The sequence below is a fragment of the Acartia tonsa genome, chromosome 9, assembly GCF_053477335.1.
Source record: "Acartia tonsa isolate MP-2025a chromosome 9, ASM5347733v1, whole genome shotgun sequence".
NCBI classification, from domain to species: Eukaryota; Metazoa; Arthropoda; class Copepoda; order Calanoida; family Acartiidae; genus Acartia; species Acartia tonsa.
The window spans coordinates 15,995,719-16,014,675 of NC_137268.1; the positions used below are offsets into that span (position 1 = coordinate 15,995,719).

Below are 18,957 nucleotides of genomic sequence, written 5' to 3' on the forward strand. Positions count from 1 at the left end.
GCTCTGTTTCTGAAAACTTTTTCTTAGGGAAACTTTTTAACTAGTAATAACTCTTTACTAACAACAATGTATTTTTCAATTAGAACTAATACACTTCCCTCACTGACTGACTGACTCTCTCACTCCCTCTATTATGGCATTTAGAGTAGAGTGCCTTTAGAGTCAGAGTTATTAGATTTTATTGTTATATATGTTAGGTAACTCCCTTTTTAAAAGCGAAGCTTTTCTATAATTAGGGTCGGTCCGTCCGTCCGTCTGTCAGTCCAAAACAGAGAGCTTTTTTCGTTAATTTAGGCAAGTTAGAATTGTCCCAGGAATAAGGTATAACCAACAAGCGAATTAATTATTTAAGCCTATTTCACCATAGTTGCTTAAAACCTGTTTTTTGGAAGATTCAATTGTTTGCATCAAAACTGTCATACTATGATAAACGATATATTATTACATGGATATTGCACTAAATTATTATGTATTCTATAAAGATTTATATTAATGTTTTCCCATTTTTGGAACATAAGTGAATTTTGATTGGTTGTTTCATTAAGTTAATTGTTAACATATTTTAACCACTAATTTAAATTTACAGAACGGGTAATTTGTTTATCATTATTGGGGATGTAAATCAATTTATCGGCCATTGTCTTATCCATTTAGATCCCTGCATAAAAGCACCCTAAAATGGCAAAAAATATTCTCCTGTCAATTTATCCACATATACTTTATCCATTATTACAGTGGATAATGAATTATAGGTCAACTGAATTTGAGCTTCCAATTGTGTACATAGTTTCCTTATCCTATCTCAATATTTACTACTAGCTAAAAAAAGCTTCAAACTTTAAAAAAATCTAAAAAAGGTGTATTAACTTTTTTGCTTTTTTTTTAAGATAGCTAGCCGGTGTTTTTAGTAAGTAGTAGATGTACAATTTTTCATAGAATTCAGATATGCAATCGGTTTTTTTTGTAGACCTCTTATTTTTTAAGTAATTTAAGTTTTTTTTAAAAATAATTAAGTCGGTTTTAAGGTACTAAAACGCAACAAAATAAAAGAAGAATATGGCCAGTATGAACAAAAATAGTAAGATCTTTAATTTGACACCTTGCTTTTAAAATTCTGTTGAGTAATTATTGAAAAAATCTATTTTTTTAACCTCAGTTTAATAAAAACTTTAAACCTTAATATTTTCTCAAACAGACATAAAAACATGGGTTCATATATACCTTTAGAATCAGAAAAATATTACGAATCCATTCTAAGCAAAATTGAAAAAAAGTAAAAACTTTAAAAAATAAAAATGGCCTAAAATATTATATTTTTACAGGCAACACTTAATTGTAACTATTAAACTAGCCAATCAAAAATCTCTAAAATTGACGAATCAAGAAGCTTCACCTCAAAACTTAACCAATAGAATTGACAAAAAAAAGGATAATGTTCAAACAATATATACAATAGATACTACAATAAAAATAGTGATACTTACATAACATGTAAAGAATGAAAAATTATGAACAAGTATGCTTCAGTCTGTTAATAAACTTCAAAACAATGCAGTTAAAAATGCATTATTGTTTCTTGTGTTAAAAAAATATCTGTTACAGTGTATGTACATTTGTTTAGGTTTTGTTCAGGTTTTGTTCAAGTCAACCCTTTAAAGCCGAAAATTATGATTCTTAAAATAAACTTATTTTTTTTATTATAGTTTTATAAAACTTTTTCAATTTTGCTTAGAATAGATTCGTAATATTTTTCTGATTCTAAAGGTATATATGAACCCATATTTTTATGTCTGTTTGAGAAAATATTTAGGTTTAAAGTTTTTATTAAACCGAGGTTAAAAAAATAGATTTTTTCAATAATTACTCAACAGAATTTTAAAAGTAAGGTGTCAAATTAAAGATCTTACTATTTTTGTTCATACTGGCCATTTTCTTCTTTTATTTTGTTGCGTTTTAGTACCTTAAAACCGACTTAATTATTTTTTTAAAAAACTTAAATTACTTTAAAAATAAGAGGTCTACAAAAAAACCGATTACATATCTGAATTCTATGAAAAATTTTACATCTACTACTTACTAAAAGCACCGGCTAGCTATCTTAAATAAAAAGCAAAAAAGTTAATACACCTTTTTTGAAAAATTAAAAGTTTGAAGCTTTTTTAGCTAGTAGTAAATATTGAGATAGGATGAGGAAACTATGTACACAATTGGAAACTCAAATTCAGTTGACCGAATTATAATGTGTCAAGTTGTCATTGGTTGTTGAAGGGAATCTTTTCTATATTAAATGTGATCTAGAAACACACTCTCTAAATCAGACAATAGGAACAAAAATAGGAATAATCACTCCATTTGAATGGTTATGAAAAGTTCAGATTTTGATAAAGAAGGGTAGTAATTTTGTTATTTCGTTTGCTATAAATGGCTACCTTTATTAGGATAAAGCTTTCCTTGGATATATATATATCATGTATAAATTTCTTCACACATATAATGTGAAGCATATGACATTATATATTCATCATTCATATTAATGGAACCAATTCTATATCTTCTTAAATAAAATCTTCTTAATTTTTTTTCTGGTAGTGGACAGTCCTTTATTATTATTCTTACAAACTTTTGTCTGCTATTTCTGATTTTTTTTGTTTACATATAATGCACAGGATTTATAAAATGCCGCGATCTACCTTGATTTCTTGATGATGAAATTTGCCCCCCAACGACAGCTGAAAAAGGCAATTTAATAAAGGTTGCGTTATTTTGCCCCCCAAATCAATTTTCGAATTTATTTCCTTGTTGGTTATACCTTAATCCTGGAATTGTCCTATTGATTTCAAACTTTGCACGGTGATTCCTGAAGTAATTAGGTACGATTTAATAGAAGGCGTAGCACTTCTATAATCATTACCAGAATGTCCGTGCGTCCATTTTAAACATGTTGATTTTTTTTACTTTTTTAACAACAAATTTTTATGTGATCTAATTATCCGATTGATCTGATTTTTGGTTTATTGATTCCTGGGACAGCAAAGTACAATATAATAAGCGAAGCAACTCTATAATCAAGTCCTAAAAATGTGAGTATTTCCATAAACATTATCCTTTATCAAGCAGATGAATAAATCCATCTGTTTTTTAGTAGCATAGACTACTTTGTAAATATTATCAGTCTGTCGGTCTGTCTGCCAGAGTATATTTACACAAATTTGATAAAGTTCTGATTTTTAAAGTATCGATTGAAATTTGAAATTTTGAGGCCCCCCCTTATGGAGGTCAAAAATTCATTGCATCAAAACTATGGCTTCATGGTGCTCCTAGGAAAAGCCTTGAGGAGTAGAATCAGGAACTTTTGTCCGTTTCAAAATATCTCGTTCCTAGCCTGAGAAAATCACAAAAAAAACATCAAAAAACTTCTACAAATTGGACAATTCTCAATAAACTCTAAAAAATGGTGGTTTTTTCGTCATTTCTAAAGCTAGGAATGAGATATTTTGAAATGGATAAAAATTCCTGATTCTACTCCTCAAGGCCTTTCCTAGGAGCACCATGAAGCCATAGTTCTGATGCAATGAATTTTTGACCTCCATAAGGGGGGCCTCAAAATTCCAAAGTGCTTGCATTACAGAAGAAATATTTTGCTTTGGTCTTTTTTTGCATAAATCAACCATATTTTGGCTGGGGGCAAAAATTTTAACAAAATTTTTCGAATCCGGGACGGGCTGATATATATTTTTTTTATTTCATTATAAATGTTAATATAAAATGACTTTCTTTAAGAAAACACTTTTTCATCACATATGCCTTTTCGTAACAATAACGAAGAAAATATACTTTTAAAAAAGTTATGAATAATTGAAAAGACGCGCATAATATATAGATTTTTTTACGTCATAATCTCAGTCACACTTTTACTAGATTCTGATAAAAAGGATGAAAATATCTTTTCTTCTTAATTATAACATTATCATTTCTTACTAAAGTTTGATTGAGGAATAGTTATTTTTCGCATCGTATTATAAATAGCTTTCCGCGGATATAGAATGTACAATGCACCTCGGGGCTAAAAAAACTGGTTTTAATCTCATGATTGTACATTTTATTTTCGTAAAAAGCTGAATATAATTCGATGCTAGACATAGTTTTTTCGTATGGATGAGAACCGGTTCCTATCCACCTGATTCGAATAAATACGAGAAAAAACATTATATAAGCTTTATCTTCTATAAAATAATGTATAAGATAATATTTGGAGTGGGGACAAATCAGCTAATTAAAAAATACCTAATTTAAAAATGCCTAATTTTATAAATGTCTAACATGACAAAACACCTAATTTATAAATACCTAATTTAAAAATGTCTAATTTAAAAATACATAATTTTAAAAATGCCTAATGTGACAAAACACCTAATTTTAAAAATGCCTAATTTTATAAACACCTAACTATAAATACCTAAGTTTAAAAATACCTAATTCTAAAATACCTAATTTAAAAAAACCTAATTTTAAGCATATCTTAAAACTGTTGTTGAATATATTAAACCGATGGCTACACCCCCTAGAGTCCTCTAGGGGCGATTGCAGTGTGGAGGGGAATTCAATAAGTCTGGGGGGGAGGGGAGTTACAACCCCAATTCAAATTTCAAAATATAGTTTGAAATAGAAAACTGGACGGTCGTACGGACGGACCGACCCTAAGGGGGGGGGGGGGGGGGGTTAATGCAACCATCCCGTAATCAATGATTAAATGGCACTTAGAATTCGAATTTCGATCTGAAATTATGCATGAATAATCCTTGGTAGGTCTATTTTCCCTAAATCGAACAAAAAGTTGGAAAGTAATAGCTAACTGCTGGCGGCTCAGCAGTTTTGCCATTTTTTGGATATCTTAAAAGCAAATTAGTCACGAAACCTATCTCCACATAATACATTTTGTGGCTCAAAAACCTTATCAATCGGTTCTAGCCGGTAGCTGTTGGTACTAGAAATATAAAAAATGGTTAACATGAATTAAACCAAAAATATGTTTTAAAAAGTTAATTCCTACGTAATTAATGATGAATTTACTCTGAAAATAGGCAAAAAACGGCTAAACGGCTGAGCCGCCAGCCTTTACTTTTCCAACTTTTTGTTCGATTTAGAGAAAATAGACCTTCCAAGGATTACTCATGAAAAATTTTAGATCAAAATTCGAATTCTAAGTGCCATTTAATCATTGATTACGAGATGGTTGCATTAAACCCCCCCTTCCCCTTATAGAAAAGCATTGCTTTTAAAAATAAAATTTTATGATTAGTTTGTGGCATCTCACATGAGAAATAAATTAATTAGTAAAATCAAAGGTTGAAGGACAAAGCTCAAAAGGTATGTTATGAGAAAAAATTTTATATAAACTTTATCTTCTATAAAATAATGTATACGATAATATTTAAATGTCAGTATGCCTGACCGCCCATCACAGCTCAAAAAGTATGTAATCTATGAAAAATTTCATTTTAGGATGAGTTGATTGTACAGAAATCTAAGTCTAAGGCAATTAATGACGAACTTCAATCTACATTTAATGATATGAGTCAACTTGCCATGCATGGTGTTGTTAATCCGCCCACAGGTATAAGTCAATTGGCTAAAAATCTTTTTAAAGGCAGAAGCAGCTAAATTATATATAGTTAGATATAAAACTAAACTCTAAAGGAAAATCTCAATCAATCTATTGATTACAATAGCTTAATCTTTCTACTTACGTCTTTTTAATTGATGAATCTTATTGATAAATTTGTCTGTTGATAAACTGATCAATCAATACTTTTCTTGACCAAGTTGATTATACTATCTAATAAAAGATATCTATAATACAAAGTAGAATGATGTCTGTCTGTCTGTCCGTCCATTAAGATCTCGGTAACCACTGAACCAATCGGATTCTACTCTTCAGGGTATATACCTATTGGTCCTGTGGTGGTTTTAAGCTATTTTCTTGGGGGGTGGGACACCCCAAACCCCCCCAAAAATAAAAAAAATTTCCCCCCCCCAATTTTTTTTTTTTTTGCAGGAGATTTCCTTGGTCCCTTTTTTTTGCAGGAGATTTCCTTGGTCCTTTTTGTTTTTGCAGAAGATTTCCTTGGTCCTTTTTGTTTTTGCAGAAGATTTCCTTGGTCCTTTTATTTTTTTTTTGATGAAGATTTCCTTGGTCCTTTTACGAATTTCGCCAAAGGGGCGAAGCTGATGACCATGCATAGTTCGTGCAATCAAAGGATTGGTTGTCTGTTGGATGTTACTTAACCTTAATCTTGGTGTTAGAGAATTGCATCCCATTCCACGCGGATGATGTTCTAGGTTCTCTAGATGACCACTTAAAAATCAAAGTGAATTCCCTCTCTTACAAGTTAGTAATTTCTGTATATCAATGAATCTATCTGTTTAGTAAATGGAGGTAATAGTGCAGAGTCAGATGTGTCAGTATCTGACTATGAAGATGAGAATGAGGCAGAGGTTGAATCAGATGATGACAAACCTTTCAACCAAATGAATTGGTATTACAACTAAATATTCCCTGTTCAACAAGGAATGTTGTGTTGACACGTAATTCTTTTTCGATTATATTTCTTAATTGTATACAAAATGTTGTACATCTGACATAAAGCATTAAATCTGAATTGGTTTGTACAAGCTAACAGATTACAAACTTTTCAACCAATAATTAACTTCTACAAAGGCAGTAATTTTGATTAACATCAATTTATTGTCCATTGTCTTACTCATTAGGATCCCTATATTCTAGTCAATATTTATAAGAACACTTTAACATTTGAAACAACAATTTAAACAATGTATTTCTATTTTAACAAGGATGATAACATCTATAAAAGCGAAGATCTGAAACGGTAGGACAAATGGACATTAACAATAGTATAGTGTCAAAACTGAATAATCAAAATATAAATGTATAAGAGTCAAAGCAAAATTGTGAGTAAATTTGTTGAAAAACTTCTTTATACAGGATAATGTTTAAGGACATATTTACATTTTTAGAACTTGATTATAGAGTTGCTTTGCTTAAAATATTATACTTTGCTGTCCCATTAATCAGTATACCAAAAATCAGAACAATTGGATAATTAGATCACATAAAAATTTGTTGTTAAAATAGTTAAAAATTAACATGTTTAAAATGGACGTACGGACATTCTGGTAATGATTATAGAGTTGCTACGATTTCTAAATCGTACCTAACTAATACAGAAATCACCATACAAAGTTTGAAATCGATAGGACAATTCTAACATGCCTAAATTGACGAAAAAAGCTATCCGTCTCGGACCAACCAACCCTAATTATAGAAAAGCTTTTCTTTTATTTATGGCATTCAAACGAAATTCTTGTAAATAAAAAGCAGTGTGTGAAATTAATTCTATACCAATTTTTTCTTCAAATATTTGAAGTTTTATTATAATATACTATTTTTGTCTCAAATTGTATTCAATAATCTTCACCAACTATTTATCTGTTTTATTAACAGTGCTTCATAAATGAACGATGAACATGATTTTTATAACATTTATTGCAATTTTCCATTCAAATTTACATCTAATTTAAATAACATACAACAATATAAACCCTTGATCGAAATTTTAAAAAGAATTTTGTATTTTTATTTTTACCTTGAAATTGTATAATACTATTGTGTATATATTTAATAAATCTTAATTTTTGGTATTTTTTGTCAATTGAAATAAATATTACATAATTTTATTGTTTAGTTTTTGAAGGGTACTTAATTTTTTTTGTTTATTAGAAATTCTCGTTTAAATTGATAGGTTATCTAAGGAAAATGTTCGGTTTATTATGTGAAATCTTACAAAAATTGCCTATTTTCATACATTTTAAACAAGAATGATATTTTATATTAATATTTTTTTTGTTTAATCTTATTTGCCCCATCCGGGACATCCAGGGTTTTTGGGATTAAGCTTGCACAGAATGCTGACACCATAGATGGGATAGTCTTGCTTGGGTTCACCTGAAAAAAAAAAAAACACATTTAAACATGATTTAAAGAAAAACACAGGGAGGAAGGGGACACTTATATTGGAACCCAAAGTATTAAAAGCTGCTCTCCCATTCCTTGGATTAAAAACTTGTGGTACTCTTATTAAAACTTGATTGGTGGGTTCAAACTTGTCCAAACTTTTACAAGAGGAAAACTTCTCTTTTAATTATATAATTAGAAAATGAAATGTAAATAGAAATAATTTGCAAAGATGGATTTTTATTTAAATTTGGAGGATTTAAACAAAACTAAATTAGGATTATGTTTCAAAAACTTCTATTTAAATATGATAAATTTGTAACATGATATCTAATGGGGGCTTTGCAGGGGGCAGGAGCATCCCTGTATCTAATATAGCCTAACCTATGGTAAACACAAAAACTACAATATTTAGTACATTAGAATTTTTTTCCATACATTTTTTTTTCTATTTAAGTTATATGGGTGAGATAAAAAATAAACTGACCAAGCTAAATTTGCTTGATTCACTTCACTAAGAGATGCGATTGATAATGAAGATTTTTTTCTTTGAAATATATTTCGTTATGAAGCAGCAGTAGTTACTAATTTATAAATGTTATGGTTGAGATAGATTTATAACTGTTAAAGTGGTAAAAAATAAAGGTTTAATTTGTATAGTAGACTTGATCTTTAATTATATTATACAATTCTATAAGAGAACAAAAATGACAACATCCATAAGTAGCGAAGCACAAAATCTATTATGAAATAGACTAACGGACAAAGTGAGTTATAGAGCAGATTATCTGTTATCATAACAAAGAAAAAAAAAGAGGGATTATGCAAAAACTTCATGAAACCTTAAAAAAAATAGGTTCTGCCTTCTATCTTTTACAGGAGCCAAGAAAATCAGTTGTGAAAAATAATAGTGGCTAAAAAACTGCTTAAAAGCAGTCCGACTGCTGTGGATTTTTCATTTTTAATTAAGCTTCTTAAAAATGGGAAGGCTGACAAAAATGTCAGCCTTCTTTCTTTTACAAGAACCAAGAAATCAGTGGTGAAAAATAAAAGCAGCTAAAAAGCTGCTTAAAAGCAGTCCGACCGATATGGAGGTTACATAGTTAGTTAAGCTCCTTAATGATTTGAATTTTGACAAAAAATCAGCTTTGTATCTTGAATAGGAGCCGAGAAAATAACGTTTCCCCCACTTCGTGACTGACGGATGGAATTATAGAGTAGCTTTATATCCTTATACTAAAGTAACAGGATGTCTGTGTGTCTGTCTGTGTGTACCGAAGGATCTCGCTAACCGCTGAACCGATCGGGTTCTCCTTAACAGGGTAGCTTCTCATAAGTCCCGGGAAGGTTTTTAACTATTTTGGGGGAGGGTACCACCACCCTCCCAAGAGAAATGACAAAAAAATCGAAATTTTAAAAAACGTTTAGGAGACTTCAACGTCAAATGAAGAGGTATCGTACGTAAAAAAATATAGTAGAGACTTTATCAAACAAAAACATTTAAAGTGCCACAAGAGGCCTCTAGGGGCGTAGCCGCTAGTAACTTTATATAACACTTAATTAAAATACATAATATTATCATATTTTAGACAAGTCATTTTATTATGAAACCTATTTTTGTGAATTATGCTAAATTGTGTCAAAATAAAAAAAAGTAATGGTAAAAAGAAGTAACATGATGCTTGTCTGTCAGTGTGTCTGTACTAAAAATCTCATCAATTGCTTGACCGATATTGTTTTCCAAAATAGGGAAGGTCCTTAAATACGACAAACGATTTTTCAGTGAGGTTCATAACCGGGTCTTATCTATCTGATATGAATCAGTTTCAAAGGCATACTGCAAAAATGGATATTATGGCATTGATTGGATGAGGCTTTTGCTTTTCTGATAATTTTCTTCATAATGAAAATAGAAACTAAAGATTTAGTTTTAAAAATAAATAGATAATTATATAAGCATACCCTTAATACATTTAAATTTTTGAACAAAATATATCTAAAAACAAAGACATTTTTAACCCTTTTCTATTGATGGAAATTTTTAATTAGTCTTCAAAGTAACAAGGACAAAGATGTCTTTAAGTTTTTAGTGCAAAAAGATACTTTTTTTAATAATGTTTATAAACAATCATTAAATGTGACATTTTTAGATTTAAAAAAAATTAGTTTTCATTTTCTTTTTGTATACAGACTTACAAACGCCATGAATTATCTAGAAATTATTTTCTCGTATTCATTCGAAACCGATTAATATCTGGTGGAATATAACCGGTTCTCATAAATATGATAAAAAAAAACTATGTCTAGTATCGTATTATATCCAGTTTTCTACTAATAAAAATATGAGAAAAAAATATAACGTTCTTGGTTATAGAAGATAATGCCAGTTACTGTAAGATAAACGAAATACCCTAAATTTAGAGCAACTGAAACACCTATTGTCTCTATTTATTAGTATCCTAGCTACTCTATTTTTAGGTCTGTCCACCAAGTTCGGCTACTAAAGAATTTGCTGACCATTGAGCTTCTACTCTATGGCTAATTAGTCCGTATGTCTATGTAACTTTCTTTAGGGCATCATTGTCACAGCGTCTATTAAAGATAGATTGCTGGATTTTAATGTAATGAGCACCTACACCTAATGTTTGTTTGTCTATAAATATTAGTTTAGCAAATAGTTATATTTATAGGCTTCGCTACTTTTATATGTTGTAATCCTTGTTAAAAAAAAAATCCTTGTTGTTTTCATCACCTGGAATCACTTTTCTGAAAAGAAAAAAAAAATAATTACTTTTTTTATATTTTATCAATAGACAAGACGTTTATGGATTCTTTCTAAGATAGTTTAAAGTAATGAATAGAGTATCAAAGGGTTATAACCAAGAACTTTAAAGAATGAACGACACATTTATTATTGATTTATTATCAATTATGATAAACAAATATACCCCTTATATTAATAAGAATTTTTTTGAGTTTTAATCAGATTCTTTAAATTAAACGGTATTTAAACAGAAGGTTTGGGGTTGTATAGGATTGTATGTTTAGCTTACCCTTCAAAATTAAATAATAGTACTTCCCCCCTACCATCCCCTCAGTCGAAAAAAGTAATTATTATTTTCCTTAGACATTCAAGTTCATCCTCTGTACATTCTTCATCATCACCACCACCATCTTGTTGACACTAGAAAGATAGATAGGTTTTATTTATAGAGATTCTTAGCTTATAACAATGTACCTTGTTGTAATAGGAATCATTATTCCAAAAATCCGATGAATAGGATAGTCATATAACACATAAAAAATGTTGTTAAAAAGATGGGGAAAAAAACAACCTGCTTAAATGGACTTTCTGGTAAAGATTATAGAGTTGCGACGCTTTCTAAGTCGTACCTAACCCTAGGAGTTATCATAGCAAGTTTGAAATGGATAGGACAAATCTATTGTGTCAAGATTAATGAAAAGAATAACTGTTCCGGACGGACCGAACCTTCTTATATAAAAGCTTCATTTTTAGAAATGTTTACCTGTACAAAACTTAAAAGGAACAATGCAATAACTGCCAAAAATAGACCCTAAAAATTATCATAATATATATTTTTAGTTTATTAGGAGTTCAATTTAAATGAACAAAATTTGAATAGATTAGAATTTAGAAGTAAAACGTGTCTGTATAAGAATTTTAAAATCGTATATGAAATTTATAAAAAAAAAACTATTTATATATTTTTTGATAAAATGCGGTTAAAATAAGATTAAATATTATGTATATTCAAAGCTACTTTAAGCTGGTTAATTAAGAAAATTAGTTGTTGGTTGGCTATCAATACGCATTTATTTATTATATAGATTTTAATGTTTATTAAGATACCTGAAACTGCATGTTAAAATTGAATGTGTAGTATGCCTATCGAGGGTCAATACGTTACTGACAACAAATTCTTGTCAATTATCAAGCTTGGTTTCTTGGTTTGGGTCTGGTGTTTAATCAATGTAAATAAAAAAATACTAAAAGCACAGCTACGCTATATAAAATATTTGTTCTTTTGTCGTTCTGTTTATAATCCAGTATTTTTCTCAAAATGAGATTTTTAAGATTGTAAGACTTAATTACTACGGAACCGTTTCAATTCTTCATTTTAGGTAAGCTTTTCAAAGTTCCCAGGATGTATATACGGTGTTTTATTTTTGCCACTATGTCTTATAATTATTTTATGCTTTTTTGTGTCCCTTCCCTTCTACTACTTTATATGTTGGAATCTGTAGTTGTGTTTTGACACCACTAGTAAGCTTATGTCGTAGTAAATCAAAGACATAGACAATTTATCCAAAGCAAAAATATAGGAGGGAGGTGGACACTGTTTTTTTAAATATTTGCTTTATGTTGGAATCTGTAGTTGTGTTTTGACACCACTAGTAAGCTTATGTCGTAGTAAATCAAAGACATAGACAATTTATCCAAAGCAAAAATATAGGAGGGAGGTGGACACTGTTTTTTTTAAATATTTGCTTTATGTTTGCTTTAAAATTATTATTAAAGCCAAATTTGGTAGGAAGTAACATCTTCTGAATTTTTCCTAGAATAATCTAATTCTACTTTGGAACAATTGTCATTATTGGGGAGTGGTGTGAGGGGGTGGGGTACATCAATCGTTTTCATTATGTGTGTAAAAACATAATATAAATTAGCTTTACCTAGTTTAGCTCACTTACACAAAAAAAAATTGGATATCTTGGTTGATAGATACCGAGTTATCGTAGGAATTAGAAGTATAGAAAAATAGACTTTTAAAATATGAATTAATTTTTGCTTTTAAAAATTTCCCTCAAATGTCTGTCTACAATTGACGACATACGAACCTAACTTAAAGATGTAATTAAATATTATATTTTATTACGTAGCCCAGCCGCTACTAAAAATTATGTAATTGTTTTCAATATATCTTATCTATGTTCCTATAGTCAAAACATGGTAAAGTCAGACTCAAAAACAGACCATAAAAGGAGTACTGTTAAGATAATTTAATAATAAAAGAAAAATAAATAGTAAAAAATGGAAATAAGAAATAGATTGCCATTGTCCAGTCCCACCGTTAGCTTGTCAATAGATCACATATTAGACTTTCAAGTTTATAACGTTATCTATTTAGATTTTATTTTTAAAATTCGTTTTTGTTTCTAAAGTCCGCCAATAAAAGAAATATTTTTTAAAGTCAAGAGAATTATGAAAAACAATGACTTAAAGGCGACCATTTTACTCTTTGACCAATTTTAAGTCATACCAATAAGTTAAACTTTTATTTGTATTTAATGTCCCACTGTGACCAAGCCTAACTTTTCAATAGGAACTTTAAAACCAAATTAATATTCTTTTAATTTAAAGACATACATGTTTTTTTTTATATTTCTTTATTCAGTTTTGATAATTGCCATTATCAAAATAGTGTTACAAATTAGAAATTAAAGACCAGTTTGATTAATCATTGGCTATAAAACTTTGGGTACTTTTTATTGAATTGTGATTGGTTGGTCAAAACTAGTAGTGTGGTCAACTAAATGCTTTCCTTATCAATTCAATGTCTTGCGATTACCTATAAATTGACATGCATATAATAACATCTTAAAACTTCAGCCATTTAGAAGGTACGTGATAAAAATCTTACATAAAAAATTTAAACATAAGACCAGAAAAAAACTTTCTGTCAAGCTTAAGAAAAATAACCCATTTTGTGTGCCCCATAATTTAGATGTTCTATGAGGCAAAACTGAAATAATTATATCCTAACAGTATGTCTATGAATATATGTGTATGTCTGTTTGAACCGAAGGATCCCTCTAACCGCTGAACCGATATAGTTCTCATTTACAACTTATCTTCTCATAGACCTTGGAAGGTTCATAATTATTTTGGGGGATACCACCACTCTACTTGGAGTAATTTCCCCTAGAGAAATAAGTCTACCCCCCTCCCCACACAAAAACTTTTCAACATAAGTGCCCCTAGAGGCCTCAAGGCGCGTAGCCGCAAGTGTTTTATGTAAAATAGGAAGTTTTTTGTCTATTTGTCAGATCAGTATTAAAGTTTATATAGGTGAGGTTTACATAACTCATGGGTTAGTTATAGGCTATTATGTAGGAAATCATCACGGAAGCTTTAAAGTAACTAATTGTGTAATGATTATTCCTAATCCTTGATGATAGTTAAATAAATTACGTCAAACACAATGAAACATAAAAATCAAGCATCAAATTAATTTTCCTTGCACATAAATCTTGATTTAAAAATACGATTTGAAAGATTTAAGCAGATACTTTATAATTAATGTTTTGAACCACAATACAAATAGGAATGATGTGTGTCATTCCGTTTATCTGTCTGTGTGTCTGAAGCTTAAGATCTATGTAACAATTGACATAGAATACGTGGATATTGAAAAAAAGGAAATTTTTGATAATTTTGGTTGCTAATAAAGTCTAAGATATTGGTTCTTCCATGATCAGGGAAGGGGTGTATTCATAAGAGGCGAATCGTTACACAACCAGTTAGGAGAAACTTTTTGTCAATGTGTGTGAGAATCTTTCACAAAAAAAGACAGTCTTTTTAACATTTAACAAATCATATCCTAAATGTAGAAAAGCATTTATTTTTATAAACATCAATAACAATCTATAAATATACATATTAAGAAGGAAAAAATATGGCACATTTATTTAAAATATGATATAAAAGTAACATGATCTGTGTCTGTCTGTTTGTAGTGAAGGAACTCGCTAACCGTTAAACCGATATAGTTCTTCTTAACAGTTTAGCTTTTCATAGGTCCTGGAAAAGTTTATAACTATTTTGTGGGGTGGGAGGATACCAACAGCATCCCAAGAGAAAACGCCCTGCCACCCCCCCCCCCCCCCTTAAAAAGACAAAAAACAAAATAAAAAAAAACAAGTACAATAAAGATATTATTAAAGTACTTTTCTAAATATTTTCTGTTAATAGAACTTATCAGACAGACAACAAATCTACTACTTAGCTTAGTAAACTATTTAGAATTCAGTAAGCTCATAATCATGGGAGGTTGTTTTCAAGTTTGGTCCGTCTCCAGAGCCGGAGCCTTCTAATTCTTCTGGTTCTCCTAGATAGATTGATAGATGAATTGATAAATAGATTAATAGATGAATTGATAAATAGATTAATATATAGATTGGTAAATAGATTGATAGATAGATTGATATATAGATTAATATATAGATTAATAGAAATATTTATTTAGAGATTGATATATAGATAAATCGTTTGATAGATGGATTGATGGATAGATAAATAAGATAGAGGGGTAAAATTTAAAGTGCTTAAAAAGTCTCCAAAGTCGTTTTTTGGGGAGATAAACCTCTTAACCCCATTCTGAGAGGAAATCATTTACCTGAACCTTCGATTTCATCCATGACACTTGAATCTGATTTGGAAGACATGTCTAACATTATCTAAAATAAATTAATTATAAAAAAATTCAATTGTCTTTAAATTATGATTTAATCTTTCTCTTTAAATTTTTCTCTTCAAAATAATGATTTTAGTTCGGGTGCTTAATTATATGTAGATATTTTTATTCCTAAATATACTAGTATTATAAGATTTTGGTAATATCCAGTAATATCCATAATTTTATATTTTGCTTGTATACCTATTTTTTGGATATAAATAATAAAAATACTGTAATAAATTACTTATGTTAAAGTAACAGGATTTTGAGAATGATCTTGATAATATGGTTCTCCTTTACAGGGTAGCTTTTCATAGGTTCTGGGAGGGTTTATAACTGTTTTAGGGGAGGGTACAACCAACCTCCCATGAGAAATCACAAACGTTGAAACTTCTAAAGAAAATGCAATCAAAATTCCAATCATTACCTGGTCAGAGTTCCTGATAACCTGGTGGTAGAACTGCACAACTTGAGCAAAATTATTTACAGAAATTCTCTCATTTATTCCATGAAACCTTGTTGTATCATTTGAAGTTATGAAAGCTGGTGAAAACCTAGAAATAAATACATTAAGCAGGCTAAAATAAATAACAGATGAACAAAAATATCTGTGAAAAGCAGGGCTCGGCAGTAGCGCCTCAGCCACTTATGATCCTAAAGTTTAAAGCCACTTGTGAGCAAAAAAAAAGAAATTTTGAAAAGATGGATTGTCTGTTTAGGAAAATGTTCAGATATCCAGTTGAATTTAAAAGTTATAAAATTACAATTTCAATAAGGCTTTCACGCAGCTTACTCGTGACTGCCGAGCCCTGGTGAAAAGCATAGCAACTATAGGTGTCATTTTTTATTATTTTGTGTAAAAAATATTTGTCATTCCTTTAATAATTTAATGAAAGGTTTTTATTACCTGTAAATATTTGAGGTAAAATCCAGGTAATGTCTTGTATCTGTATTTGCCATCAAGGTTCCTGGAGCTATATGCCCTGTTGGGAATACCTGTAAATAATAGATAGCTAAATAGATAAATAGACATAAATTTTGCTAGGTAATTAGCTAGCTAGATAGATAGTAAAATCCAGGTAATGTCTTGTATCTGTATTTGCCATCAAGGTTCCTGGAGCTACATGCCCTTTGTTGTAAAAACCTGTAACAAGATGGATAAACATGAAGAACGGTTTATAGAATATGAATATATGGTTAGATTGGTAATTAGATTGATAGATGAACAGATAAATCAATATAGATAGACAGATAAAAACACAAAAAGACAAGTAGAAGTCCTAAAAACTATAAGACAGAATTAGTCAAAATTATAACAGATAAATAGGTAACCTTTAAGGTGAAATTGGCCAGAAGTTAAGTGGGAAAATAGAATACGAATGGACAAAAAGATTAAAATATATAAAGAATATATTATAAATATACTTCTTGTCACCTGTAAGGCAGAATTAGCCAGAATTTGGAAAGGTATACTGTCATCAGAGTAAGGTGAAATGCGGGGAGGTGGCACATAGTCTCTGGCACTGAAAATAAAGAAAGAGTAATGCATTAAAACATATTTTTCAAAATTAGTTTAACAAGTTTAGGTATTTATTTAGAAAAAAAACAAGACTTAAAGATAATTTGTAGAGATTTTGAAAACATTATGCTTGACCTGAAGCTTATTTTTTAGATTAGAAAAAAATGGTATTAACCGTCAATAGACTTAGTAGATCTAGATTGCTAATCAGTTAAGCACACAGAAAAGGAGCCATCTAATTATGAGAAATGAATTCAACTTACTAAATCTTAACTCTATCATCCCCAATAGCCCAGCGGTCATGCTCCAAAACTTCATCCAGATTTGAGGTTGGGTGGATACGATGGTTTACAGTGGCTTCTGCCCTGCTAGGCATTACATTCTCCTAGATAGATAGATAGAAAAAGCTTGAAAGTAAGCCATCAAATTATCTTTATTTCAACATACTTAATAGTTATTGTTATAGAATTTCACTATCTGTATTCAAATGCTTACTTATATTGATAGATAGATAGAGATTCAGCCAACAAGACAGTTAGGATCCTTTTTCTTGTAGTGGTAGTTTTCTGTATTCATATGTATAAAGATCTCTGTAACTTATATTGACAGATAGATAGGTAGATACCAATAAGGTACCCTTATGCTAGCTTTCAAGACAGTGACAGCTGTGGTAATTATCTGTATTCAAATGTCTGTATAGTTATCTGTTAAGTGATAGATAAATAGAAATATTGCAATTAAGTAGATATCAATTAGGTAGCTTTATGCTTTATGTATTCAAATATATAAAATTATCTGGTAATCTTATTGTGAGGTAGATAAAGAGCTGTAGTAGTTCTTTATATTCAAATGTAGATAGATACATGATAAGATATGCTGATAGATAGATAGATTGCAATTTTACAGATAGCAATTAGGTACCTTGATGCCAGCATTCATTATAGTGACAGCTGTAGTAGTTCTTTGTACAGCATCAGTTTCAGAACTTGAGGACAGAATACTGGAAACTAAACCTAAATAGATAGATAGATATTTTTTGGAAATTTGAATATGTATATATTTAAAGATGCATTAATGTACCTGAATAACTGACTATACTTCTAACTGATTTGTTGGCTATCTATCTTTCTATTTACCTAATAAGAACTATAAGTTAGGAAAGACAAGTCAATTAAAATATAAAAGAATTTTGTAATTTCATATCTATCAAGCTTTCTATCTTTTACCTGATAAGAGCCTTTAGTTATAAAAGACTAGTTTAAAAAGATAAGTAGATACATAGCCAAAAAAGAAAATATGTCAATTCATATTCTTTTATCTAAGCATCTCTATATATCTATTTACTTACCTACCTAAGAACATCCTTAGGTTATAATAAAACTAGTTTTATAGATATAAATAAGACCATCTAAATCTTTATCTATTTACCTGATAATAGCCATAAGAAAATACTAGTTTAAAGAGATATGTTGAAGAAGCAGCCAAATAAGAGAGTATGGCAATTCACATCTATATATTGAAATTGAATCGACAGGGAAGCTGTTCTTGTGTCCTTTGTGTCATGTACTATTGTGAAAAGTCATATTCCCATTAATCCTTATTCCGGAGGTGGTGACGACGACTTCTCCTAACCACCGGAGAAAAATTCTAAGTGCGGCATTGCAAGTGCGGCATTGCTAGCGATATGCGCGTGTTGCTCCATGAGTCGCCAATTCATTGTTGGTACAATAGGATCTCCATTTCGGCCGCCTGCCGAAACAGTAATAGACCATCTATCTTTACTTCTATATAGTAATAGACCATCTATCTCTTTATCTACTTACCTGATAATAGACATAAGTTAGAAAAGACTAGTTCATAGAGATATGTTGATGAAGCAGCCAAATATGAGAGTATGGCAATTCACATGTATCTATCTTTACATCTAT

The 18,957-nt window shown here is 29.9% G+C and overlaps 2 protein-coding genes and 1 long non-coding RNA gene across 4 annotated transcripts in view; 1 reads left to right on the plus strand and 2 right to left on the minus strand.

The window, feature by feature from the left end:
* The window catches only part of LOC145328322 (uncharacterized), a 29,728-nt gene extending 21,973 nt beyond the window's left edge, over window positions 1-7,755 (plus strand). The window contains exons 12-13 of the mRNA XM_080171951.1: window positions 5,503-5,614; window positions 6,428-7,755. Coding sequence (XP_080028077.1) covers window positions 5,503-5,614; window positions 6,428-6,549 — 234 coding nt within the window. The 3' untranslated portion in view covers window positions 6,550-7,755. The remainder of the gene's footprint in view (window positions 1-5,502; window positions 5,615-6,427) is intronic.
* Window positions 7,547-12,038, minus strand: LOC145328323 (uncharacterized). Its single transcript, XR_013882421.1, has 5 exons — window positions 11,904-12,038; window positions 11,560-11,607; window positions 11,155-11,216; window positions 10,785-10,798; window positions 7,547-8,023 (listed from the first exon to the last, which is right to left on the minus strand). It is a non-coding gene; the product is annotated as an uncharacterized LOC145328323 (long non-coding RNA).
* A 2,618-nt stretch (window positions 12,039-14,656) lies between these two features.
* Window positions 14,657-18,957, minus strand: part of LOC145328324 (N-fatty-acyl-amino acid synthase/hydrolase PM20D1.1-like) — a 30,031-nt gene continuing 25,730 nt past the window's right edge. For both annotated transcript variants that reach the window (XM_080171953.1, XM_080171954.1), the window contains exons 16-22: window positions 17,951-18,042; window positions 17,293-17,414; window positions 16,946-17,033; window positions 16,418-16,506; window positions 15,938-16,064; window positions 15,451-15,511; window positions 14,657-15,162 (exon numbers count right to left, since the gene is read on the minus strand). In XM_080171953.1, the coding sequence (XP_080028079.1) occupies window positions 15,074-15,162; window positions 15,451-15,511; window positions 15,938-16,064; window positions 16,418-16,506; window positions 16,946-17,033; window positions 17,293-17,414; window positions 17,951-18,042 (668 nt within the window). In that variant the 3' untranslated portion in view covers window positions 14,657-15,073. The remainder of the gene's footprint in view (window positions 15,163-15,450; window positions 15,512-15,937; window positions 16,065-16,417; window positions 16,507-16,945; window positions 17,034-17,292; window positions 17,415-17,950; window positions 18,043-18,957) is intronic.